Source organism: Gracilinanus agilis, chromosome 1 (genome assembly GCF_016433145.1).
Source record: "Gracilinanus agilis isolate LMUSP501 chromosome 1, AgileGrace, whole genome shotgun sequence".
NCBI classification, from domain to species: domain Eukaryota; kingdom Metazoa; phylum Chordata; class Mammalia; order Didelphimorphia; family Didelphidae; genus Gracilinanus; species Gracilinanus agilis.
The window spans coordinates 286,166,374-286,193,983 of NC_058130.1; the positions used below are offsets into that span (position 1 = coordinate 286,166,374).

The 27,610-nt window shown below is 34.2% G+C and overlaps 1 protein-coding gene across 2 annotated transcripts in view; it reads left to right on the plus strand.

The window, feature by feature from the left end:
- Positions 1-27,610, plus strand: part of MEGF10 (multiple EGF like domains 10) — a 114,401-nt gene that overhangs the window by 55,910 nt on the left and 30,881 nt on the right. For both annotated transcript variants that reach the window (XM_044662215.1, XM_044662222.1), the window contains exons 7-12: positions 4,321-4,457; positions 8,964-9,176; positions 9,720-9,894; positions 16,017-16,137; positions 18,196-18,359; positions 22,768-22,870. In XM_044662215.1, coding sequence (XP_044518150.1) covers positions 4,321-4,457; positions 8,964-9,176; positions 9,720-9,894; positions 16,017-16,137; positions 18,196-18,359; positions 22,768-22,870 — 913 coding nt within the window. The remainder of the gene's footprint in view (positions 1-4,320; positions 4,458-8,963; positions 9,177-9,719; positions 9,895-16,016; positions 16,138-18,195; positions 18,360-22,767; positions 22,871-27,610) is intronic.

Consider the following 27,610-nt stretch of genomic DNA (forward strand, 5'->3'; position numbering starts at 1 on the left):
TTTAAAAAAAAATGTCATTATGGGCAATAAGTTCTTGTAGGACTAATCATTTTGGTATAAGTCCTGTTAATGGTAGTACTCCTCCTAAGGACAGAAGTGTTAATAAAATAATAATTGTTATAGGGGCAGATTTATTTCATATTTGCTAAGTAATGTACTTTGATTATTGATGAGTAGTTAAGTGTTAAAAATATAGTGTGTGGCCGCAAAATAAATTACTAGTTTTAGTAGGATCAATGTTGGGTAAATTAAAATAATAATAGCTATTCATCCCATGTGGGCAATTGATCAGTAGTCTAAGATTTTTCATAAGTGTGTCTGGTTAAGGCCTCTTCATCCACCTTGAATAGTTGATAGAATGCTTAGGGATATAAGTACTGGTATATTTAAAGATGGTGAAATTTGATATAAAATTGATATGGGGCAACTTTTTGTGAGGTGAGTAGGATTATGCTTTATAAAAGTGGGATACCTTGGGTAACTTCTGAAACTCAAAAGTGGAAAGGAGCGAGTACTAGTTTTATAGCTAGGGCTAATGTTATTAGAAGTGATGCTCATTGATTAGAGATTTGGAATAGGGTTCATTGATTGGTTATTGAAGCATTGTAAATGATAGAAAATATAATAATTATATATAAATGCTGTAGCTTGGGTTAATAAGTATTTGATTGTGGATTCTGTATTATGTATATGGTGTGGGTAGATTATTATTGGGATAATGGCTAATGTGTTAATTTCTAAACCTATTCATTCAGTGGTTGCTAATTAGCATAACTGATGTACCTATAAGTAGGCTAAGTGAGATGATTATTAATACATAGGGGGATATTAGTGTTGGAAGGATGTAAACCAACTTTTTCGGGGTATAAGCAACTTATTTAGATGACCTTACTAGAATGTGGTGTAAACAACAGAGAATTTTGAATTCTTAGATGTAGGTTCAATTCCTATTCTTCTAGAAATAAAAGAACTTAAACCCCTATAATTTATTCTATCAAAATAATTCTTTTGTCAGACATATTTCTTGTATTTGTGGGGGAATGCTTGATAGTGCAATTGGAACAGAGATATATCATAATCAGAGTGCTAGTGTAATTGGTAGGAAGTTTTTTCATAATAAGCATATTAATTGGTCATATAGAAATTGGCGGTATGATGCTTGAATTCATAGAAAGGCTACTGTTAGAAGTACTGTTTTAATTATGAAGGTTGTTGTATTGAGGTAAGAGAAGTTGTAATCAAATGGATGAACCTAGAAAGAGGATAGTTGTTATGGCATTTATTACAATAATATTACTATAATCTGCTAAGAAAACTATGGCAAATGGTCCTACAGTGTTTTCAACATTGAAACTTGATAGGAGTTCTGGTTCTTCTTCTGCCAAACCAAGTGGAGTTTGATTTGTTTCAGCTAGTGTGGAAATATATCATATTATAGCTAAGGGTCATGTTGAGGTAATTAATCATATGTTTTCTTGGGTGACTGTCAGGTTTTTTAGGGTGAATGAGCCATTAATAAGTATAATAGAGAGTAGAACAACAGCTAGTGTTACTTCATGTGAGATTATCTGGGTGACTGTTTGTAGGGGCAGAGAATTATCAACCTAATTCAGAAGATGCCTATAGAACCAATATTGAAAAACAAATGATGTCATAAAGCCAGTATATTTTATCAGGAATTGAAGAAAAAATGACATAGATTTGCTGATCAGAGGTGAAGCGAAAATATCCAGGATTACTGCTATTATTCAGTATTGTACTAGAAATGCTAGTTGTAGCAATAAGAGAAGAAAAAGAAATCAAAGGAATTGGAATAGGCAGCAAGGAAGTTTTAAAAAATAAAGTGATGTAAAGGCACAAGTTTATAAGAAATCAAGATGTTCATTTTGTAGATATAAAGAAACAACTATAATTAAGATTGAATCAAACCATCATGCTGATATGAAAGAATTGTTAAAATGTGCTTAAAAGTAAATTGCTCAATTAAAACAGCAGTTTAAAAATGTCAGACTAACTTACATCCAATTATCACAGAATACTCTTATAAAAGGTGTTGCTTTGAATAAAGCAATAGTGCCTAAAATGATTGGGGTTACACATGTATTAAGTATTCTCACTGCCTTTCATATATGTGTATATTATTTTACATATAGGCAAAGAACACAAAAGTCATAAACTATTCAAATAATTTCCTAAAGGTTCTTGAAAACAATTTAGATTCTTATATTTCTGAGATGCTTCATATATGGTCCTGGTTGAAGGAAAGAGGATAAATTGAAAGATCTCTAAACTATAAAGACCATATAAGCTCAAGATTTTATGATATATCTCCTCTTGTTTTTAAATAGCCAAAAAAAAAATTTTTAGAATGATCTAATTAGCATACTAGCTGGCCTTTGCCAGGAGCTAGGAGTCAAAAGAGTTGTATTTCCCTATGCTATTATGAGGAATCTAAAGCAAACATTTATAAATGTCTTCAAAACCATCTGGTATTCAGTAACATTCAATTCCAAACTGCCCACAGTCTGCGTTTTTAAGAGAGAGGAGGAAAAGGAGGAAAAGAAAATATTTAGTAATCAAAAATTTATCTAGAAACTGTGCTATTTGAAATACCATTTGTCTTTTAATGTGTTTGTTGATATGATGTCCTATCTTAACCCTTTCTTTGATTTCTATCTTTTCCCAGTTGTTGTGCTGACCTAGTTAAGCTTACTCTTTTTGTTCAGTTATCTTCAACAAATAATTGTGTTAACTATAAGTGTGCAATTAAAAAATCCATCCAGAGAAAGGCAGTCTGGCATAATAATGTTCAACTTAAAGACTGAAAGGCCTTGGTTTTAATTCACTTCTATTGGTCTCAGTTTCCCTTTTCTGTACAATGACAGGATTGGACTTGATCTTTAAGACCTCTTTCAGCTCCATTATATGATATAATGTACAAAAAAATAGTTTTCTTTTTAAATTATAACGTGCTTAAATACTTTTTTGATTCTTTTCCTTCTGCTATGTTATTGTTAAAATTGTTTCAAGAATTCTTAATCTTAAATGTTAACATATTAATAGAAATTTGATAAATACTAGTGTAGCATATCCATTCAGTCCTTGGCTATTCTCCCAGCTCCCATTCTAAGTGTCAGATTATATTTTCAGAGGGTAGTTGATTACTTCTCTAGAAATCTAAGAGTAGTCTTGAGGAGGATGAGGATATTCTAGTACTGGCTTTTATATTTTCTATTGGTTATCAACAAGTAACCTAAATCAGCTTTCTGGAAAAGCATATTTACTAAAATAATATAAGAAATATGTTGATAAAGTACAAAACATTTCTCCTATTTATCCCTGGGACATACTTTCCCACAAATATTCAGAGAGTCCAGAGGAAGAGTGTGCCCAAATTGAGAGTACAATTTTAGTGAGATGCACATCTAGGAATGTAGGTCCAGAGAATTATCTCACAAATACTGGTTACTATAAGTCCTTTCTTGAGTTTATAGCCCTCATTCTTCTTAGGTTTGAGGGCTCTTGATGCTCTTTCCTTCTTTATCTGAAGGTATGTCTGTTTATGTTTATGCTTAGTGTATCTCTTTCTGCCTCATGCTAGATAGTTGTCTCTGTCATTGAAAAGAAGAAAGGAGAAACTCTTTTTCCTTCTCTTCTGCCAAGAACAGTTCTCTTTCAGGTTCTTGGCTCAAATTGGAATTTTAAAATCCAAAACTGAACTAGGCAAATATCAATGGACTGACTGCTATTTTCTGTACAGGCTCAATGGGTATACCATCTGCTCAACCAATTCTTTTGATTTCCTCATTGACTGTTTGAAAGAGATTTACATGATATTAAGTGATCACTGGATATTTTGCTTAGACATTTAAAATCATTCTGCCAATTGATTGGAATCAGGAAGAAACACTGGAATGTGCTTTCTTGAAAACCTGCTATTTGGACATTCAGTTAAAATAGTGGATTTTACTTCTCTGACTGTAGGAAATAGTGATAACTTACTACATATAGATAATATAGAAAAAGGTGGTTTGATTAATCATTTTAAATTATAAAATTAACTGTTAATAACTGTTTTGATTAGTTTTAGTTTTCAGTATTTCTATAAATGTTCTCATCTTTAAAGTATTCTGAGTTTCAGACTTTCAATAGAAAAGAAAGATTAATCTGTCACTTTAAGAGGAATAATCAATTCAGTGCATTAATATAATTTCCTTGAAATACTTTTACCTTCCTCCCCTCACTTCATTCTTATCTTCCCCTTTTATCTCCTTCCCTAGCTACAATTCCATCTTATTTTCAGATTCTGTTTCAATGCAGGGCACAGTGTGTGGTCAGCCTTGCCCTGAGGGTCGCTTTGGAAAGAATTGTTCCCAGGAGTGCCAATGCCATAATGGAGGGACCTGTGACTCAGCCACAGGCCAATGTCACTGCAGTCCAGGCTATACTGGAGAACGGTAAGAGAAAGGCACTTTTATCTACTTAGCATTTGACAATAGAGTTAAAAGGGAGGTTTTAATAGTCCAAGTAATACTACCTGACAATTATCCTGATTTTCAGTTGTATTTATTAAACATCCATTGCATGTCTTATGATCTTTGCTCATCTTCCAGAAGGATTGAATAAAATATCCTCCTACTTATAACTTTGTGCTGAGTGATCTTTAAAGTAGGTCTAACAAGTATGGTACCGTCTTAATATTCAGGAATTTATCATCTAAAATAGAAAATAACACTGATTTGAGGTATGTTAAAATATTTAAACACAGAGACATTTGTAGGTGTTAATAAATATTAAAAATCAAAATTATCATGAGTAACCATAGAGGAACCAAAAGAGTTTTTCCTTACTAGCAAAAAGAAAACATGTCTTTGAGTACTGTTCCAATTCATCATGGCACAGCTTTATATTTTATAAATTTAAAAGGAAAACTGATTAAGCAATAGCAAGGAGGCTATAGTATTCTGCATTACACAGGTTTTGCATTTTGAAATAATTTGCTTCATAAACTTCCTCATGATTTCATATGTTTGTCATATCTATTATAATTATTGAGGTTTCTTCAAAATGGGCCTGGTCCTATTTTTTTTCAGTACCTTTTCAGTACCATAAAATCTTGCTATTTGCAACTGTAGAGCAATAAGTAATTCTACAGTATAATTTTCTCTTTTTTTTTAAACCCTTACCATACCATCTTACAATCAATACTGTGTATATAGCAGTAAAGGCTAGATAATAGGGGTTAAATGACTTGACCAGGCTCACAGAACTAGGAAGTATCAGAAGGCAGATTTGAACTTGGGGCCTCCTATCTCTAGACCTGTTTCTCAATGCATTGAGCCACCTAGTTATCCCTACACAGTCTACTTTTCTGAGTAACTTAGTATTTTAGGAATACTCATATAGGGTTTCAAAAAAATTAAGGGAAGAAACCTTTTCAAACTATATTATGTGCTTCTCTGCTTTATGAAATTATACCAAACATCTTTTATCTTTAAAAAACATTTTTAAAAAATCCTTTATCTTCCATCTAAGAATCAATACTGTGAATTGGTTCCATGGCAGAAGAGTGGTACAGGCTAGGCAATAAACACAGCTGTGAAGTATCTAAGGCCAGATTTGAATCTAGAACCTCCCGTCTCTAGGCCTAGGTCTCAGTCCACTGAGCCACCCAGCTGCCCCCTCAAACATCCTTTATCTTAATAACTCAAGGTCACTGTAATTAAAAGCAGCAGAATGCTGATTTATTATACATGAATGCCCTATTGTTTACTGGGGGATAATTTTACCATTTGCCTCTATTCTAAATAGAACTTTGGAGTTCTTATGTCTAATTCTTAAAGGTTTTCTACCCCCTGATCTGTTGCTTACTTATGCTGTTAGTATGCTTCTCTTACCTCTAGCTTCTACCCTATCAAAATTCATTTCCTTTATTCAGATATGGATTTGGAAGTCAAATTTCTCAAATAAAAGTAAACAGGGTCTGAAAGAAGGTTCCCGGTGCTCTTTTCTGAGCAAAGTACTCAGGCTTTATTACATTGATTGTGTGACATGTCTCTTGTCGATTTTTTCTTATCTTAGTTTCAGCCTATTTATCTTGAAATAATGTATCAAGGTACACTCTATAAATGAAGTTGCTGAGTAGTTGTTTGGGATGAATGAGATTTTTCTTTATTTATATAATATAAAGTTATAAAAATGAATTTTAAAAAGGGAGACATTCACTTTAAAAGGAGACTCAAAGAGTAGAGTTAATGGATTTAATGTCAGGAGATGTGAGTGTAAATCCTGACACTTATACTTGCTATCTGTGGGACTATGAAGAGGTAATTTGATATCTCTAAGACCTCTCAGTTTCCTCATCTGTAAAAAGAAGAGATGGAGGGAGAATACTTATAGTGCTTGCCTCAGAAAGGTGATCTGAGAATGAGCTTTCTAAACTTTAAAGTGCTATGCAAATTAATTATTACATGTACTGAAATGCACATACACTGTGTAAGGTTTAATCATTTAAGCTATATTACTACCTTACTCCATCCTTCTAGAAGGCTGTAATCTCAAATTACAGATAACATGGACATACTAATTACATAAAGTAACACAATGTAAGCAAATAGTTAGGAAAATAATTTTTATATGCCTTCCTATTTGAAATTTTTGGGAAAGAATTAAAACTTCTTTTCAGTTCTTATTGAGATGTTGAGTATAAAAGGAAAGAAATTACCACTGTTAGAAGGGAACAGTTAGTGCTTTTCTCCTGCTTAATAACCTGACAGCACTTTGCTTTTTCTTTTGCACTCTTCATTCTTTAACCACATACTTTTATGTGACCATATTATTGCTATTCCACCTCTGTCATATGTAAACTCTTTGAGGGCAAGGATTAGATGACCCTTGAGGTCATTTCTGCTTTTGACATTCTGTAATTCTGTCTCTTTTTTAAGCATCATATTTTAAGTACTTAATATAGTATTTTATACATAGTGGGGTGCTTAATTAATGCATGTTAGATTAGATTTATTTGATGTGAAGTGAGCCAGGAGGAGAATTAGAAGATGCTTCCTCAGTTGTTGCTGGAGTGGTAGTGGTTGCTTTTTAGTGAACCAATAATGCTTTCATTGTAGGCTTTATTGTTATCAATTATATTCCAAAATAAAAGCAATCACAAGGCTTTTTAAATTCACCACTTAAAAAAAGAGAAAAAAGTAGAGGGTTCAAAGAACCCTCATATGAAGTGAAGGAAATGGAAGAGGGAGGATATATTCTTATGGATCTTTTCATCCCATTTAATCTGTTATGAGATGTCAGCAGGAACTTAATCACTGTGGTTAAACCACTGTGCTCTAGGGAGTAGGCATCACCTCACACATGTATTTTCCAGCCATGCATTCCCAGGATATGAGAGAAATAGGGCAGCATTAAAAAAATACCAAAATGAAATGCTTTCCTTCTTGAGGAAAAGTTGGAAGGAAATGGGGTAGAGGGCATTTAATGAGATCCAGATGAATCAGAATGAAAATGGAGAATGGTTTTTTTGGCTTTCCATAGAATTTTTCTGAGAAGGTACTAGGGGAATCTCTTAACACCATTAACATTAATGTGAATCTGGAATGTCATAGCGAGCATTGATTGATTAGCATAGTGCCTTGATAGTAATAATATTTATTTTTAACTTTACTACTTAGAAAGTCCTTTACATATATTATCTCTTTTGATCCTTATAAACAACTATGTGAAGTATGTACTACAAATATTACTTACATTTTGCAAATGAGGAAAGCTTCAGAGAGCTTATAATTTGCCAAAGGTTACACAGCTATTAGCAGCAAAGCTAAGACTAGAACCAGAGTTATCTGGCTTCTAGTCTAGTGTACTTTCCACTAGCATATGTCACCTAAACCTGTGCTTTACATGGAGGGATGATTATGATTTTACCTCTAGAATGATCCATGCTTCCACTGCCACCCTTACCTCTCCTCTCCCATAACCCCCAGCAACATGATTTTCTACCTCATTCTCCTTCACCAGAGCATTTCCTTCTGTTGTGGAAGATCTGCAACACTATTTTTAAAAATTATAAGCAATTTGGGTTATAAAGGATATTAAACATATTAAATCTGCCTGTTGTTTTTCTTTTGCTACTTGACTGACCTTTTCCCATAGACAAGCAATATTCCATTTGCCAAATGTTATATTTTTGAAAGTTCCAAACCTTTTTCGTACTGGCAGAACTGACCCTAAATTGTCAACGAAGAGTCTCAGAAGAGAACCTACATTTCTTAAGGGAACTAGTTATTCTTTAAGCTTATTGTTCAGAATTAAAAATCAAAACTTTCTAAAGAAAGAGAAAACAATCAGGGTTACATTTCAGTTCCCAGAAAGGAAAATAACTAATGATGGGCTAATTTGAAGATCAAACATTGGAATGGGATCCAGGAGTGTCAAGAATGAGTTTCACAGTCAACTGAAATGCTTCTGTTGGGTGTGGGAAATTATAGAATGTTTTCAGTGTTTTTGTTTCTTTATTGGGCAAGTACGGCTAATTCAGATTCAGTTTTCTTTGCTCTTCTCTGGGGACCTGGAGGATACAATGGCTGTGTGACTCCTGATGCCTGTATGAGTTCTTCATTATTCTCTATGGGCTACAAAAATGCTTTATCTTATATTGTCTTTTTGGTTTCCTTTCTTCTCTCTTGACAGCTTGGTACTTTGATTATAATAAAAATTTAAAGTAGGATAAATGATACTTTTTACATGGATAAGCATAAAAAATTAAAATTTTAAAAAATTTATTAGGCAATTGTAAAATGTATGTAAAATCCAAAGTCTGTTATAATTTACATATAATTTACCTATCAGTGATACTTCAAATACAAATTTAATAATAATAATAATAATAATTCACTTTTATAGCAATATTATATACAGTTCCCTCAATCCCATCACTTTCTTTTGCCCAATAGGTGCCAGGATGAGTGCCCAGTTGGAACATATGGAATGCAGTGTGCTGAGATTTGTCAATGCATAAATGGTGGAAAATGTTACCACATCAGTGGAGCCTGTCTCTGTGAACCTGGCTACACTGGAGAGCATTGTGAGGCAAGGCTATGTAAGGAAGGAGTCTATGGCATAAAATGTGATAGAAAATGTCCCTGTCATTTGAAGGCTACCCAAAGGTAAGTTGTCTAACTTTAGCACCATTATTCTCTTAGAAAGTTTTGGTCTGTGATGTTCATTATTCTATAAGAGAGTCTTAGGGATTCACCCCTCTTCCCAGAGATTTGTCATAGTGGACTATGGAAGATGGGATCATAAGTAGTAACCACCACATTTATTTTCTATTTTAATTCATTATCAATAAATCTAATAAATCAAAAGCAATGAAATGCACAAAGTTGTTAAGGGGTTCCCTGATGAGTAATAAAACAGTCCCAATTAAAATCCCATCTTCTATAGGAGGCCTTTCCCAATATCTCTTAAATCTGGTACCTTTTATTAATTATTTCCTATTTAGCCTGCACAGAGCTTGTTTGTACACATTTGGTTGTTTGTTGTCTCCCCCATTAGATTGTTTTTTCTTTGAAGGTATGATTGTCTATTGCCCTTCCTTATGCTTAGCACAGTGTCTGATGCATAGTAGGTACTTGATAAATACTTATTGACTGACTGATAGCATATTCACTTCAGAATTACTTTTTGCTTTTACTCCTTTCTCTCAGCTGTCATCCTGTTTCTGGAGAATGTTCTTGCAAACCAGGATGGTCTGGACTCTACTGCAATGAGACCTGCACGCTTGGATTTTTTGGGGAATCTTGTCAGCAACTATGCAGCTGCCAGAATGGTGCTGACTGTGATAGTGTGACAGGGAAATGCTTCTGTGCACCTGGATTTAAGGTGAATTATTTTGACTTTGGCCTGAAGCAGGGAGTTCTAGCAAGATCAAGTTTAGAGGAAGAGTTGGTTTGAAATCTGGAGAATAAAGAAAACAACATGTTCATGAAAAGTGCTACAATAAACCAATATTCCAGAAATTATTGATCTTTTAAAAGAGAGGCAGCCTAGCATAGTAAATAGAGAACTGGCGAAGAAGACCTGGACTCAAGGCCTATCTCCAACAAATACTGGCAGTGTGAACCTAGGCAAATCACTTAAATTCTCAGTATTCTAGGCAACTCTGCAAGACTATAAGTTGCCAAGATGTTTCTGACCTAAAAACTAGTGGAAGCATTTTTCTCACCTTAGAGTTCTCTATATCAGTGATGGATCCAGTCCCTAATTCTATGAAAGGAAGAAATTGGAAGGGTAAAGCACCAATATAATTATAAAGATTTACTATTAAATAGAAAAAAGTATGATTTATAAAAAGAAAATATACTAAAACTTAATAAAATAAAATATACTAAAATATACTTAATTTAAACAGCTAAAGTATATTTTAGGAGAATGTGAGCTAATTCCATTTTTTTTTTTAATTTTAATTCAAATATGTATTTATTATTCAAGTCCTTGCATAAGGAATTAGGGTGACATACTGAATGGAAGCCAGGTAGAGATTTTTTTTCAAAATGCATAGAAATAGAAACCCTTTCCAAATCAATCCCTCACATGTTCATAACTCTTTTTTTTAATAATTTATTTATTAATTTAGAATATTTTTCCATGGTTACATGATTCATTATTTTCCCTACCCCTTTTTCCTCCACTGGGTTATACATGTATCATTTGGGCACACATTTTGAAAGACAATCTTGTGTCTGGGTCTACCTGCCAATGAAAATTGAGGTACATTTGACCATTCCTAAGCTGACCAGTAAAGGACAAAATAATTTTTTTATTTGCCATTTTTCCTGTGCCAAGAAATAATTAATGTACCCTTTTGTATACTTTATTGTTGGTTCAAGCTGTTGAAGTAATTTTGTTCACACTTAGGCTTCTTGTGGTGTAATAGATTCTAAAAGATGGCCGAAAATATGAGATATTAAACATTTCAATGAAAATTGAAAATTCCCACAGGGGGTTGTGTTCCATTACAAATGACTGCCTTTTCTTCATCTTTCCCTCCTACCTCAGGAGGTTTTTGGCAGTTTTGCAAGCCCCTCCAATATATATATATATTTATTAATATTCATTTTTAACATTGTTACATGATTCATGCTCCTACTTTCCCATTCACCCCCCCGCTCTCCACCCACCCATGGCCGATACACATTTCCACTGGTTTTAACATGTGTCATTGATCAAGACCTATTTCCAAATTATTGTTAGTTGCATTGGTGTGGTAGTTTCGAGTCTACATCCCCAATCATGTCCACCTCAACCAATGTGTTCAAGCAGTTGTTTTTCTTATATGTTCCCTCTCCTGCAGTTCTTCCTCTGAATGTGGGTAGTGTTCTTTACCATAAATCCCTCAGAGCTGTCCTGTGTCATTGCATTGCTGCTGGTACAGAAGTCCATTGCATTCGATTTTACCATAGTATATCAGTCTCTGCTCCTTTCCCTCTGCATCAATTCCTGGAGGTCTTTCCAGTTCACATGGAATTCCTCCAGTTTATTATTCCTTTGAGCACAATAGTATTCCATCACCAGCATATACCACAATTTGTTCAGCCATTCCCCAATTGAAGGACATACCCTCCTTCTCCAGTTTTTTGCCACCACAAAAAGCACAGCTATAAATATTTTCATACAAGTCTGTTTATCTATGATCTCTTTGGGGTACAAACCCAAAAATGGTATGGCTGGATCAAAGGGTAGGCAGTCTTTTATAGCCCTTTGAGCATAGCTCCAAATTGTCAGCCAGAATGGCTGGATCAGTTCATAACTCCACCAGCAATGCATCAATGTCCCAATTTTGCCACATCCCCTCCAACATTCATTACTCTCCCCTTCTTTCATTTTAGCCAATCTGCTAGATGTGAGGTGATACCTCAGAGTTGTTTTGATTTGCATTTCTCTAATTATTAGAGATTTAGAACACTTTCTCATGTGCTTATTGATGCTTTTGATTTCTTTACCTGAAAATTGCCTATTCATGTCTCTTGCCATTTTATCAATTGGGGAATGGCTTGATTTTTTATACAATTGATTTAACTCCTTGTATATTTGAGTAATTAGACCCCTGTCAGAGTTTTTGTTATAAAGATTTTTTCCCAATTTGTTGTTTCCCTTCTGATTTTGACTACATTGTTTTTGTTTGTACAAAGGCTTTTTAGCTTAATATAATCAAAACCATTTAATTTACATTTTGTAATTTTCTCTAACTCTTGCTTGGTTTTAAAATCTTTCCTTTCCCAGAGATCTGACAGGTATACTATTCTGTGTTCACTTAACTTATTTATAGTTTCCCTCTTTATATTCAAGTCATTCACCCATTCTGAATTTATCTTGGTGTAGGGTGTGAGATGTTGATCTAAACCTAATTTCTCCCATATTGTTTTCCAGATTTCCCAGCAGTTTTTGTCAAATAGTGGATTCATGTCCCCAAAATTGGGCTCTTTGGGTTTATCATACACTGTCTTGCTGATGTCATTTACCCCGAGTCTATTCCATTGATCCTCTCTTCTGTCTCTTAGCCAGTACCATATTGTTTTGATGACTGCTGCTTTATAGTATAGTTTAATATCTGGTACTGCTAGGCCCCCTTCCTTCATATTTTTTCATTATTTCCCTTGATAGTCTTGATCTTTTGTTATTCCAAATGAAATTTGTTATAGTTTTTCCTAATTCAGTAAAGAAGTTTTTTGGTAGTTTGATAGGTATGGCGCTAAATAGGTAAATTAATTTGGGTAGAATGGTCATTTTTATTATGTTAGCTCGTCCTACCCATGAGCAATCAATATTTTTCCAATTGTTTAGATCTAGTTTTATTTGTTTGGAGAGTGTTTTGTAGTTGTTTTCATATAATTGCTGTGTTTGTTTTGGTAGATAGATTCCTAAGTATTTTATGTTGTCTATGGTGATTTTAAATGGTGTTTCTCTTTCTACCTCTTGCTGCTGTGATGTGTTGGAAATATATAGAAATGCTGATGATTTATGTGCATTTATTTTGTATCCTGCAACTCTGCTAAAGTTGTTGATTATTTCTACCAGCTTCTTAGTTGATTCTCTAGGATTTTTTAAGTAGACCATCATATCTCCCTAATGAACATAGATGCAAAAATCTTAAATAGAATACTAGCAAAGAGACTCCAGCAAGAAGATCATCCACCATGATCAGGTGGGATTTGTACCAATAATGCAAGGATGGTTCAACATTAGGAAAACCATCCACATAATTGACCATATCAACAATCTAACAAACAAAAATCACATGATTATCTCAATAAATGCTGAAAAAGCCTTTGACAAAATACAGCATCCATTCCTATTGAAAACACTGAAAAGTATAGGAATAGAAGAACCTTTCCTAAAAATAATAAATAGTATGTACCTAAAACCATCAACAAGCATCATATGCAATGGGGATAAATTAGAAGCCTTCCCAATAAGAGCTAATTCCATTTTAAATTCACTATTTTAAAGATAAGTAGACTATGACATGAAGAGCTTTTATTTTTCAAATAAATTTAGTTAGTCATAGAGACTAGAAAGCCCAGTAGTGGTTTATATTACCCATTTCACAATTTAAAGACAGCACCACCCTTGAGTCATTCCAGGTTTTGAGTCTAAAAATTATATAAGAAGGTGATTTTACAGCTTTTTTATTTAGAATATTTTTCAATGGTTACATGATTCATGAATCCCCCCACCTCACCACTCTTTCTTCCCTGCTCCTGAAGCTGACAAGCCGTTCCACTGGGTTATATACATGTATCACTGTTCAAAACCTAATTCTATGTTTTTCATATTTGCAGTAGAGTCATCTTTTAACATCAAGACCCTAATCATATATATCCCTCTTGAACTACGTGATCAATCTTACGTTTTTCTTCTGAGTTTCTGTTCCCACAGTTCTTTCTCTGGATGTGGATAGCATTCTTTCTCATAAATTCCTCTGGATTATCTTGGGTCATTGCATTGCTGCTAATAGAAACGTCTTTTATATTCAATTGTGCCACAATGTATCAGTCTCTGTGTACAGGGTTCTGGTTCTGCTCCTTTTGCTCTGCACAATTTCTGGAGGTCTTTCCAGTTCACATGGAATTCCTCCAGTTCAATATTCTTTTCAGCATAATAATAATATTCCTTCACTTTCAGATGCCCAATTTATTCAGCCATTCCCCAGTCAATGGACACCCCCTCTTTTTCCAATTTTTTGCCACCCCAAAGAGCATGGCTATAAATATTTTTGTACAAGTCTTTTCCCTTATTATCTCTTTGGGGTACAAACCCAACTGTGGTATGACTGGGTCAAAAGGTAGGCATTCTTTTAAAGCCCTTTTTGCATAATTCCAAATTGCTCTCCAGAATGGTTGGATTAATTCACAACTCCACCAGCAATGCGTTAATGTCCCAAATTTGCCACATCCCCTCCAACATTTATTACTTTCCTTTGCTGTCATATTGGTCAGTATGCTAGGTGTAAGGTGGTACCTCAGAGTTGTTTTAATCTGCATTTCTCTAATCAGGAGGGATTTCGAATACCTTTTCATGTGCTTATTGATAGTTTTGATTTCTTCATGTGAGAACTGCCTATTTATGTCCCTTGACTATTTGTCGATTGGGGAATGGCTTGATTTTTTGTGAATCTGACTTAGTTCCCTGTATATTTGGGAAATTAAACCTTTGTCAGAGAGGTTTATTATAAAAATGTTCTCCCAATTTGTTGCTTTCCTTCTCATTTTGGTTGCATTGGTTTTGCTTGTACAAAACCTTTTTAATTTGATATAATCAAAGTCATTCATTTTACATTTTGCAATGTTCTCTGTCTCTTGCTTGGTCCTAAATTCCTTCCTTTCCCAAAGATCTGACAGGTATACTATTCTATGTTCACCTAATTTATTTATGATTTCATTCTTCATATTTAAGTCATTTACCCATTTTGAATTCATCTTGGTATAGGTTGTAAGATATTGACCTAAACCTCATTTTCCCCATACTGTTTTCCAATTTTCCCAGAACTTTTTGTCAAATAGTGAGTTCTTGTCCCAAAAGCTGGGGTCTTTGGGTTTATCGAATACTACCTTCACAGCTTCATTTTTAATTCATTCTTGAGTTTAACAACATTCAAATATCAAGAAATTAATCTTTATATATATCCTAAGCCTTCAGAAAAGCAGTATGGCATAATACAAAGGCCACTGGATTTGCAGTTAGGAGAAATCTGGGTTTACATTCTGGTTCTGACACTTACTCACTGGCCTTGGGCTTTTCTCTCTCTGCAAATTGGGGATGATAATACCTGTTCTATTTACTTCGTATGGTCTTTATAAGGAAATACTTAATAAATTTTAAGTTACTATATAAGGTATTCATATGAATGTGAGACCACCATTCACATATGAAAAGTTGTCACATGTCACTGTTGTTTAACGAATCACCTCTCAATCTTCTTATATTCACCAAATTTAAAGAACAAAATACAGGCCCTTAAATCTTCACTTTATAATGATATTACTTCATTGGCAAGAAAGGCCAAGGAGTACTATCATTTAAGGTACTGTTAATATTTAATTACTGTTAAATTTATAGTAATGTTCCTAATCTACAATCACATTGTCTCTTTTTAGTTGTAATAAAACTCTTACTTTTGATTATGCAATATGATCTTGCCAATAAATGATGCAAAACTAATTTGATAAAGGGTTAGCTTTATATGGACTATATTGCACTGTGACCCAAACTGGGGTAGAGTCAATACCTACTTAAATCATCTTAAAATCTATATTTAGCAGACCACATAATAGTGAGAGTGTAACAGCACTTTTGAAGGAATTTATTGACCAAGGGCATTAAAAAAGTTAAAGGATAAGGATTTTAGAATTCTATCTGGATTCAAGGACTCATAATTAACATGACTTGAGACATATTTTCTTTTTCATTTTGCAATTCACATTTTCTTATTTGTGCCTTTCTAGGATGCTGCTTGTTCTACTCCTTGTCCTCTAGGGACCTATGGGATAAACTGTTCTTCTCAGTGCAACTGTAAAAATGGTGCTACCTGTTCTCCCATAGATGGTTCTTGTACCTGCAAAGCAGGTAAGAATGTCTGAATGACTTTACATATGAGTCTGCAATGAAGGTGACATAGTATAAAGTTATATGAGCAACAGCATTTGAGGAGTTACTTCTAAATCTGCCACTAATAATTTATGCCCACTCTTTAATTCTCTAGACCACAAGTTTCCTATTTTGTAAAATAATGGCATTTAGTAGGTGAGCTCAACAATCTCTTCCAATTTGAAAAATCTTGTGATCTCCTATCCAGTTTGGAAAAAACTCAGGCTGAAATTTATGGGAGAGTCATCATAAGAAAAGCTTGCATAAGCCCATTTTGTGAGAGAGTCAGAAAATACTCACTTATCCATAGCTGTGACAACATCTAGGAAGTACAAGATACTCTCTATGATTAATAGTACTTTAAGGATCAACATTCTTCCTCTTTTAAATACTCTCACTTTTTTGTTTTGTGAGGTTTTGCTTTTTTTTGATATCTAATTCCTTGCAAAACTCAATGTAGTACAGTGGGTCTCAATGAATGCTAAAACACTTTTTATACCCCTTTTACTCAAGTAGTCTATTTGTGTTTGCTTGATTCTAGCAATTACAGCAAAAAGTTGTTGGGCCTAGTTTTTGCTTTGCTCTTAGAAGAGCTAGTTTTGCCAGCCACACTGCCTACCTTGACTGCAACATCTTGAGTCAGTCAGCAAGCATGTATCAAATAACTGCTATATGCTAGGTACAGCCAAGCACGGAGATGCAAAGAAAGACAAAATTACTATCCCTGATTTCAAGGAGCTTACATTTATAATAAGAGAGATGATACTGTCTTTTGCCTTTCTTCAGCATAATGCCTAGTAGTAGGATAGATAGGTGGTATAATGGATGGAGCACTGGATTTGTAGTCAGAAAGACCTGAATTCAAATCCAGTCTTTAAAATTACTAACTGTATGACCGTAGGCAAATGTTAATCTCTGCCTGCCTCAGGTTTCTCACGTATAAAATGGGGATAATAATAGCACCTACTTCCCAGGATTGTTATAAGCATAAAATGAAATGTTTGTAAAATACTTTGCATACTTTAAAGCATTATATAATGCTAAGTAATTGTTATTTTAATATGTACTTAATAAATGTCTTTAGATTTGAATATATATATATGAAGAATCTAAGCTTTCAGAATAGATGGAAGGTAATAGCAAAAAGGAAAGTATTGGGGAAGGGAGGAGAAAGATCCAGAAAGACATACTATAGAGATTTGGATTTGAGCTGAGTCTTGAAGGAAATCAGGGAAGTTAAAGAGGCAGAAGTGAAGATCAGAACATTTCCAGGCATGGGGGACATCCAGAGCAAAGGCTTTGAGTCAGAAGTTAGGATGTGGTATGGGGTGGGGAAAAAGTGAGAAAGAGCTACATAAGAGTCCAGTGTAGCTGGATTTTAGAGTGCATGGACTAAAGTAGAAAAGAGACTAAAATGGTAAGAAGAGGTCAAGTTGTGAAAGACTATAAATGAAAGAAGTCTTTATATTTTTATATTGGATCCTAGAGGTAATAGGAAACAAGTGGAGTTTACTGGGGAGGGGAGGGGACGTAATAGTTAGATCTTCACTTTAGAAAATAAATGACATGACAATATTAACAAGAAATTCAACATGTGGAATGAGTGTGAGAGGAGGCAAGGATAACATTGAGGTTACAAGCATGGATGACTTGGAATGATAGTGGTATCCTCAACAGAAATCAGGGAAGTCTGGAAATGGGAAGGTTCAAGGATAAAGGTAGAGAGTTCTATTTGGAGAAAACTGAGTTTGGATGTCTATAGACATCTATTTTGAGATCTCTAAGAGGCATAGATAGATAGATAAATAGACCTCTGAAATCCTTTCGAGTTCTAAACATTTGTTCTTGTGAATTAGTTCAACCCTGCATTTTATAGATCTGGAAACTAGTTAAGAAGGGTACATGCATTCTCTAATAATATAGCACCCCTTTTATTTTTTTGATTCCATGGAGGACTTTGCCAATTTCATTATTTGTCAATTATATGAATTGTTACCTTTTTTCCTCAACATAATCCTGGCACTCTGATTGTGGCAGGTTGGCATGGTGTGGATTGCTCTATCAACTGTCCCAGTGGCAAATGGGGCTTTGGCTGCAACTTGACCTGTGAATGCCGAAATGGAGGAGCTTGCAGTGCTCTAGATGGAACATGCACCTGTGCTCCTGGATGGAGAGGGGAGAAATGTGAATTTGCTTGCCAGGTAAAAACTCAAGACTGCTAACTGTGCAAAGTGTAAGGTTTTCTTTTCCTCCATATGAGAATTTTCTGCTGGATGTGTGTGTGTGTGTGTGTGTGTGCGCGCGCGCGTGCGTGCTTTTAATTAATTAATTAATTAGGGATGTTTTCCCATTTTTACATGATTCGTGATTTTTCCCACCTCTCTTCCCTCTTCCCTCCTGTACCTGGCAAGCAATTCCACTGGGTTGTTCATGTATCATTGTTCAAAACCTATTTCCATATTATTCTTATTTGCAATAAAATGATCTTTTAAAGCCAAAACCCCATTCATATCCCCACATGATCGATCATATGTTTTTCTTTTGTGTTTCTACTCCCACAGTTCTTTCTCTGGATGTGTATTGCTACTAATAGAAAAATCTGTTACATTTGATTGTGCCACAGTGTTCTGTGTACAGTCTGTGTACAGTGTTCTCTGGGTTTTGCTCCTTTCGCTCTGCATCAGTTTCTGGAGGTCTTTCCAGTTCACATAGAATTCCTCCAGTTCATCATTCCTTTCAGCACAATAGTATTACAATTACCATCAGATACCAAAATTTGTTCAGCCATTCCCCAATTGATGGACACTCCCTCATTTTCCTGACCACAAAGAGCATGGCTATAAATATTTTTGTACAAGTATTTTTCCTTATTAGCTCTTTGGGGTACAAACCCAGCAGTGGTATGGCTAGATCAAAAGGTATGCATTCTTTTAAAGCCCTTTGGGCATATTTCCAAATTGCTCTCCAGAATGATTGGATTAATTCACAATTCCACCAGCAATGCATTAATGTCCCAATTTTGCCACATCCTCTTCAACATTCATCACTTTCCTTTGCTACCATATTGGCCAAATTGCTAGGTGTGAGATGGTACCTCAGAGTTGTTTTTATTTGCATTTCTCTAATCAAGAGGGATTTAGAACACTTTTTCATGTGCTTATTGATAGTTTTGATTTCTTCATGTGAAAATGTCTTGACCATTTGTCAACTACTTTATACACTCATATGAGAGGGAAAAGATGTAATATCCTTGTCACACAAACTTAAGTGCCATGCTCATTAATTATTTGATTTCCATTGTCTTACGAAAAAAAGATGTGTATGCAGAGGGAATTTCATCCCCTCCCCCTCCTGAATTCCCAACCTGGTCCATCCCATTCTCTACATGATAAAAGGGTTTGGGTGGACCCTACCTGGGTCTTTTGGGCACACTACTTTCCAGAGCAAGCAGGAGGATAGAAGGAGAATCCAGCAGGATAAGCTACATGTAGTCAGACAGACAGAATAAAAATCTTTAAATCTATGTTATCTATCTTTTCTATTTCAAGTGATTATTAATAAACTTTATAGAAAATAAGGACATGGAAGATATTAATTTTAAATCTAGCATGTGTTTATAAAAATAAAATGGCAAGGTACCCTATTGAGGTTTTTCAGTATAATTTAGAATATGCTAAAAGTCATCCTGTTATTTTCTAAAAGAAAGAAAAAAATATGACAGAGAAACTTTATAAATATATAAATGAAAGTCTATAAAATCAGATCTTCTCTAATCTTTTCAGCCCATGATGTTCATAGAACTATAAAGAAAAGGGGGGGAAAGCTTCTTTTTCCTCTTATTAATACATAAAAAAGGTAGCATAGTATAGTGGGTAGTAGCCAGGATGTAGAATCTGGAAAGCTTCTATTTAAATTTTACCTTAGATATTTATTAGCTATGCAGCTCTGAGCAAGTGATCTAACCTTCCTGAACTTCATTTTCTTCATCTATAAAAGAGAGGGTTAAATCTGATGATCTTTAAGGTCCCTTCTAGATTTTTTTTAAGACTTGGGCTTCCTATCTCACTCAGTCTAGAAATTGTTACGATTAAAAATGATAAAGACTGATATAATAATAGAAATTAGTATTTTAATTAAAGCCATGGCCCTGCTGGTAAAATATATATAAGACCGTGCCTATAAGTATTCAAACTGCCACCTCAGCCATCTTTACCTTTCGTATCACCCGCCTCGTAGCTAAGAGAGAGACTTCTTCCTCACCCAGGAGATTTAACCCCTCTCTTACAACATCATACTTCCTGTTTGCCATGAGGAATCTTGGGAAATGTAGTTTCAAAGTTTCCCACATGTTCATAGAAAATATATAACATACTTTTAAATGGCATCTTCCCAATTCCAAATTTACAATTCCCCCTGAGATTGGCCCTTTTTTCTTTGCTGGATCTGTAAACATAGACAACTTCTAATTTTCAGGAATTTGAGGATAAAAGAAATAGATGAACGAATGGATAAAATTAGCCGCATTGACAAAAAACCAATTTGGAGGCAGTCCCCTATTGGCATAACATGTACAATTAAAACAATACATTCAACTCAATTTCAACTCCCCATAAATTCAATTAGCTGCACCCCAAAGTTCAAATTTGGTCTTCATGGTACAGTGAAGGGTCTTTAGGCATCTTTTGGTGCCTTCATCAAATAGGTCCGTCATCTGGATTCTGGGGAGATGGCAAAAGCCTTATCCTGAAATTATTCTCAAAAGAATTTAAACTTAACATAATAGATTATAAAACATACATTTTCTTCTAAGAATTATACATTTCCCCCTGAAATTACTCCTAAAAGAGTTAAATATACATATATTTTGACATTATCGAATTTAAAAAAAAACTTAATACACATTCCATCCCTCTGAGGAAAATTCTAAACACTCCTTCTTTCCTTGAAAAGGGTACCTCAGGTCAGCTAAGGATGAGTGACTGAGTCCCAGGGGTTGTATGAAATCAATTGGCAAAATAAAAAGAATAAAATTCAAGAAAAAAAATTAACTTGTGAATGAAATGTAAAATGTGCAAAAAATATAAGGGAAATAAACAGGCCTTTGAATCAAAGCCTAATTAAAGTGAATTCAGCAGTTTGCAATTACCCATTCAGGGCCAGGACCCAAGGGAAACGTCTCTCTCTGATCTGATCTGCCATCAACCTTTTAGGGAAGTGAGCCAAATAAATAACCAATCTTAGGTGCTGGCCTAATTTATATTATTATATCAGTCTTTATCATTTTTAATCGTAACAAATGCAGCAACCATTCCCAGAGCACCTGATCCTACTTCTGAATGAAATGATAGCTTCAACTTGTGCCATTTAAATTTTTTTATTTTACTTTTTAATTTTTTATATTTAAAATATTTTTCCATGGTTACATGATTCATGATTCATAATTCTCCAAACCCCCCACCCCCCACCTCACTCTTTCTTCCTCCCTCCCAAAGCTGACAAGCAGTTCCTCTGGAATATACATGTGTATCATTGTTCAAAGCCTATTTCTATGTTACTCATGTTTGCAGTAGAGGGATCTTTTAACATCAAAACCCTAATCATATCCCTCTCAAACTATGTGATCAATCATATGTTTTTCTTCTGCATTTCTGTTTCCACAGTTCTTTCTCTGGATGTGGCTAGTGTTCTTTCTCATAAGTTCCTCTGGATTGTCCTGGGTCATTGCACTGCTACTAGTAGAAAAATCTTTTACATTCGATTGTGCCATAATGTATCAGTTTCTATGTACAGTGTTCTCCTGGTTCTGCTCCTTTTGCTCTGCATCAATTTCTGGAGGTCTTTCCAGTTCATATGAAGTTCTTCCAGTTCATTATTCCTTTCACTGTGCCATTTTTCTAAGCTGAACTAGTTTGCCATACCTTTGGCAGCCTGATGGCTCTTTACTCCTAAGAGCTCATTAAGTTGCCAGACTTAGGGTGGATACCTTTAACACTCCTGCAGCTCAGAACACTTGAACTCAAGCAATTCACCAGCCTCCCTGCAGCAAAGATTACAGGCAAAAACCACCATGCTTGGCCCTTCTAGTTCTAAATATAAATCTAAATATCTTCGGTGGGAGAGATTAAATAGCATGGGATTTTCTAATTCAAGCGTTTTCTCCATATTTATCTGTCTCATTCTTAAATCAGAAAATTTCATATTGCTTAGACTCTCAGCAGCATGAAGATATTAAGAAGAAAAAAGTAGGTTTTTCTTTCTTTTATTGTTTTGTATAATCAATAGATACACTGTGATAGTGATTAAATTGAAGTTATAAACTTTTCACAATAATTTTTAAAATTATTTGTAAAGTCTTATTTAAAGACCATCATTTTAACCTTTTAATTTAATTGATAACAAATTATATTATAAAACCCTTGGTATTATTTATGCTAAGGTACGAAACTTTTAATTAAATGGATAAAGACATAAGAAAAGCAGAGGAAAACAGTCATTTCCATAATATCTAAAATGACATACAACTTATTGTTACTTCCCTTCTTCTCTGAACTCTATGTTCTATAAGATTTCATTTATTTCATTGCTCTGTTTGGATTGCTATATTGACAGGATGGAACATATGGGCTGAACTGCATGGAGCGCTGTGACTGCAGTCATGCTGATGGCTGCCATCCCACCACTGGCTATTGCCGTTGTCTCCCAGGATGGTCAGGTAAGAATCAAAGGTCTCAGAGAGAAAAAAACTAACTAAAGAAAAAACAAACAACTTCTATTGTCCTTTGCAGACTTCTTTCTTTCCTTCAACAAAAAGATATGCATCAATTTTTCAATAAAAGAGGAAAACTAGGACCCTTAGTACTGGAAGAATTCTAGTAAAATCTTTAGGATCCTATGTGTGACTGAGACCTGAACTTCTCTGGGCTTCATTTTCCTTAACTGTAGAGTAAATACATCAGATTAAACGGCTTTTAAGGTCCTTCCCAGATGTGATCTTATGATTTTCATTGGGAAACTTGGAAGTTAATGCAAATATAAATAAAGAGTAAGAACAAAGCCTCTACAGTTGAGTGACTTTCTGTTCAATTTGAAAACCATTTATTTACTTGGCTATTATGTGAAAAGTACTAGAGTGGGTACTGGAGACAAAAACAGATACACAGGAACTGATTATAGTAATAGAAAGGATAAGTAAATAGTAAAAGAAAGTAATACAAAAATAATTATGTTAGTGAGATTGTGATAAATTCAAAGGAGAGTTCCAGAAAAAATGCAATCAGAAGTTTGAAGAAGAGTATGGAATGGAGCCATGAAGATCTATGGAAGCTATAAAGCTGAAGGATCTCTAAGGGTTTGAATATTCATTCCTGAATGTGAAAAAAATTATTTGAACGCAAATATATCTTAAAGCATGATTGCTCTTTTGACCCAATTAGTTAAATATATTAAGAAATTTCTTTTTTATTATGTTGTCTCATGGTTGGATATTTTAATTACAAAGTCTATCAAAATAATACTTTTTATCTATGAGAACAGTGTTATTTGTTGATAAAATGTAGGTATTTAACATTACATCTGAGTGTCTTAAGTGTACTGCAGTATTCCTGTATTGTATTTATTTAAAGCTAAATCCAAGCTAAATGAAATGTACTCAAGTAATTTTAAATTATTCATAAAAAATATCAGAATGCCATAGAAGAGTAGCTTTTATTGACTAAAATAGAATCATTAATATTTTCCCCCCATGATTCAAAAAATAAAATAAAAACATTGCTGATCTCCTAATATTCAGGAAAATGTTGCCAAACTAGGAATTGGATGAAAGGTAGGTTAAATATTCCAAAACCTTTTTTAAAAAAGTATGTCATCAGTACAGGAAAACTAGTACTCCTCAGTATTTTTCAGCATTAAGTTCAATTAATTTTATTTTTAGAAAACCTAGAAGGGGCTCTTTAATTTGCTGCTGCCTACATGTCCTCTAACACATAATGAGAATTCAGATTGGGGACCTGAAAAAAGTATTCTTTCATCACATCTTGGGACTGAGATTGATAATGACAAACCAGTGAGTTTTGTTAGTCATTTTAGAAGAGACAACTTAGTTTAAATGAGTTAATGAATGAATGAAAAAGCATTTATTAAGCTAGTCAGTAAACATTTATTAAATGCCTACTCTGTGCCAGGCACTGTGCTAAGCACTGAGGATACCAAAAGGACCCTAGACAATTCTACCATTTAAGGAGCTCACAATCTAATGCTTGAGACAACAAACAAATATATACAAATAAGCTATAAAAGAAAAAATGAAATAATTTAAGGAGGGGAAGACACTAGAATTAAGAGAGGTTGGGAAAGTCTTTCGGTAGATGAAATTTTACTTTAGCTAGGCTATTTCAATATACATATGTGCCAGGCACTATGCCATGTTGGAAATACAAACAAACAAAACAATCCCTATCCATCATCATAAGATGGCAGTCAAAAAATGAGAAGCCAGATTGAAAATTGCACTGAGGAAGACTGCTCAGACTAGTTTCATCTTCATCTTCTTAGGGTACAGACTGGGTTTTTATAGCTTTCTAGACTCTTTTAGAGTACACAGCCATTAGTAGGATTTCACTGCAGAAAAAGAAATGGAGGAGTTTGCAAGCTCTACAGTCACAAGAACTGTTAAAAGTTAGATTTGTTCCTGTAGGAAATGCATTTCTCTGATTTGTCTTATCAGAATTCTCTGTATAGGCAGTAAATCTCTAAGATGGTGGAGGCCCCTTTTAAAATAGAATAATTCTTGTTCATTCTGTTATAGCCAATGGGGAGGGAAGTAATATACAAACTCCATAGCTCTGTTTCTTTGATCTCAGAGGTTACTTTACCTGGGAGAAAATGTTTTCCCCAAAACATAAAATTCAGTTAACCACCACCTTCAAAAGCCCAATGTTTTGCTTTTTTTTTTCTTGTGAAGTAAATAGCTTTCTAAAAGGAAGGCTAGGTAATTTTTTTTTTTTTTTTAGCACAGACACACCAAATCTGCCTTTGTTAAATTAATGTACTTAGTTGTATTAAAACAACACCAGGATGTTCTTGTATTCACTGGTAGTTATGTGGTTATCCACTTTGGTTGAGAACCAGACTATAGAAACCACATCCCAAGTCCATATGTAAGGATTCAAATGTTGGGCTGCAGCTTGAAAGAAAATGCTGCATTCCAGACAGGAATTGGCAATACAGATCATCTTTTCTGGTCTCAGTCTTGTAAGGACTCCCAGAGGAAATAACAAAGTTACTTCCATATAACATAATAATGTAATTAGGCTTTTCATTATTACACAGCTGTGCCTATGTTTATCAAAGGATATCTTATAGTGACTGAATCAATTTACTATATCTAAATTTATTGTTTCATTAGATTGCAAGTAATTGTTGTTTATAGGCAGCCTAGACTGACTCATCTTGGCAGTTTTCTAAGTCTTCTGAGCTGGGATATTAATCTATAGTTATTTTAGCCCATTGAATGATATTTCTCTACGAATGTATTTTTTTCTAAAATGTACCCTCTATGAAATTCACAGAATACCTGCTGTGAGCTCAGATAGAGATGGGAGAAGAAAACTACTGAGATTTCAAAAAAACCATACTTAGATTCAAAACTTTCATTAAGGGTAGGGATAAGCACTGCTGGTATATACTATAATATCTTTTAGCCCTTCCCTGGATCTTTAATCATCTACAAGTCTGTCATGAGTTTTTGTCTTATAAGGGCTTCAATAATGCAAGGTATCATTTTAAATTTGAACACCAACTTTTGAGCCAAGTAAGTAACAACAACTGAGAATGTTATATGACACATTGTCATTTGGCAAAGAAGTAGTATTCATGGCAGCAATATATTTTTGAGAAGAATATTCATTACAAATTAAGGAAATAGAAAAGTGTTTAAACTCACCATGAGTCAATAAAAATGAAATATGTGATCCAAATAGGGCTTTATTGTGAAGAAGGTTATTTTGACAGGACAGGCTATTGTGCCAAGGTCTTAGAATTCATTATCAAGTTTTTTGAAGACTCTTGTGTCCTCTCCTTCTAAGATTTCTCTTCTTCCATCTCCTATAACCCTAATTTACCCCATGACTTCTTCTTCCCTCTTTCAGGACTTTCAATAGTTTTGGTTTTCTGCAAGTAGATGATCCCTGAGAGATATGGGCAAGTTTGATGTCCTGGAAGAAATTCGACAAGGACCATGGGCTCATTTACTTCCAACAATTCCTAGGACTAGACTTCCAGCAACCTCAGGCAGCCTCCCTAGTGCAGAAAAGAAATTGTATTTACTTTCCCATTCGAAATCAACTTAAAAGCACTAAATCAGGTTTATCATGACTGGTTCAGTAAACTCAGAATTGGGTTGAGGTTATTTACACACATACTTATATCTGCAAATAAGGATATATTTGGAGAGTTCTCCTTTGCCTAACACCTGAAATTCCTTTAACTAGGGAAAAGAATAATAATGGATTAAAAAAAAACTCAAAAGGCTCCATGGAGAACTATTTAACATGATTTCATTTTAATTAAAGCGTAATCAATTAATGCCTCAACAAGTATAAAAATCATAGTGTTAGCAGATGCTTCTGGATGATGGAAGAGAGCCAGAGTATTCTTTAAGAACTGAAATTGAATTAGAGCACTGAATTCTAATCTTGATTTTGCCACTACTTAGATGTATGACTAGTCATTTTACATAGCATTATGAAAAGAATCCAGAATTCATAGTCAGAAAAACTTGTTCTAATTCTAACACTACTACTTACTCACTTAGGTCTCTGATATTTAGAGGATCATAGATTTTTTACTGGAAAGAACCTTAGTGGACATCTAGGCACTTAATTGCTACCTAGAAATAGCATATCAAATATGAATCATTGTAAGGATTCACTAACTCCCCAGATAATTTTGTTCTGGCATATTGGTATCCCAAATTATTTTTTTTAATTTACATAATTACAAATTCCCATTGAAACTGATTTAGATTTGAGATCTCTGGTATAATACAATAAGCTTTAAATATCCAATTATTTCTTTAGTCTGTAGCTGAAATTTGTCCATGATCATTTAGGGATTTCCTAGAAACTTGTGAAAACTATGAAAAAAAATTCTTTGTCTGGAGCCCTGGCAAAACAAAACAAAACAAATATTACCAGATCTTCCCAGTATCAGAACATTTTATCAGAAAAATACTTTTGTTGAATAAGCTATTGTGACAAATTTTAAGACGATCTCTCTCCCTCTTTGTCTTTTCTCTCTCCGTTGCCATAATTTCTTCTAGAAATAAATGTTGAAATCAGAGAGTGCACATTGTTTAACAGTAAACACTCCTCCATACCTAAATTTCTCCAGTATATGTTATAACTCAGCTCTCAGTATCTATGATAGGCTGAAATTTAGTGACTAAATAGATTAG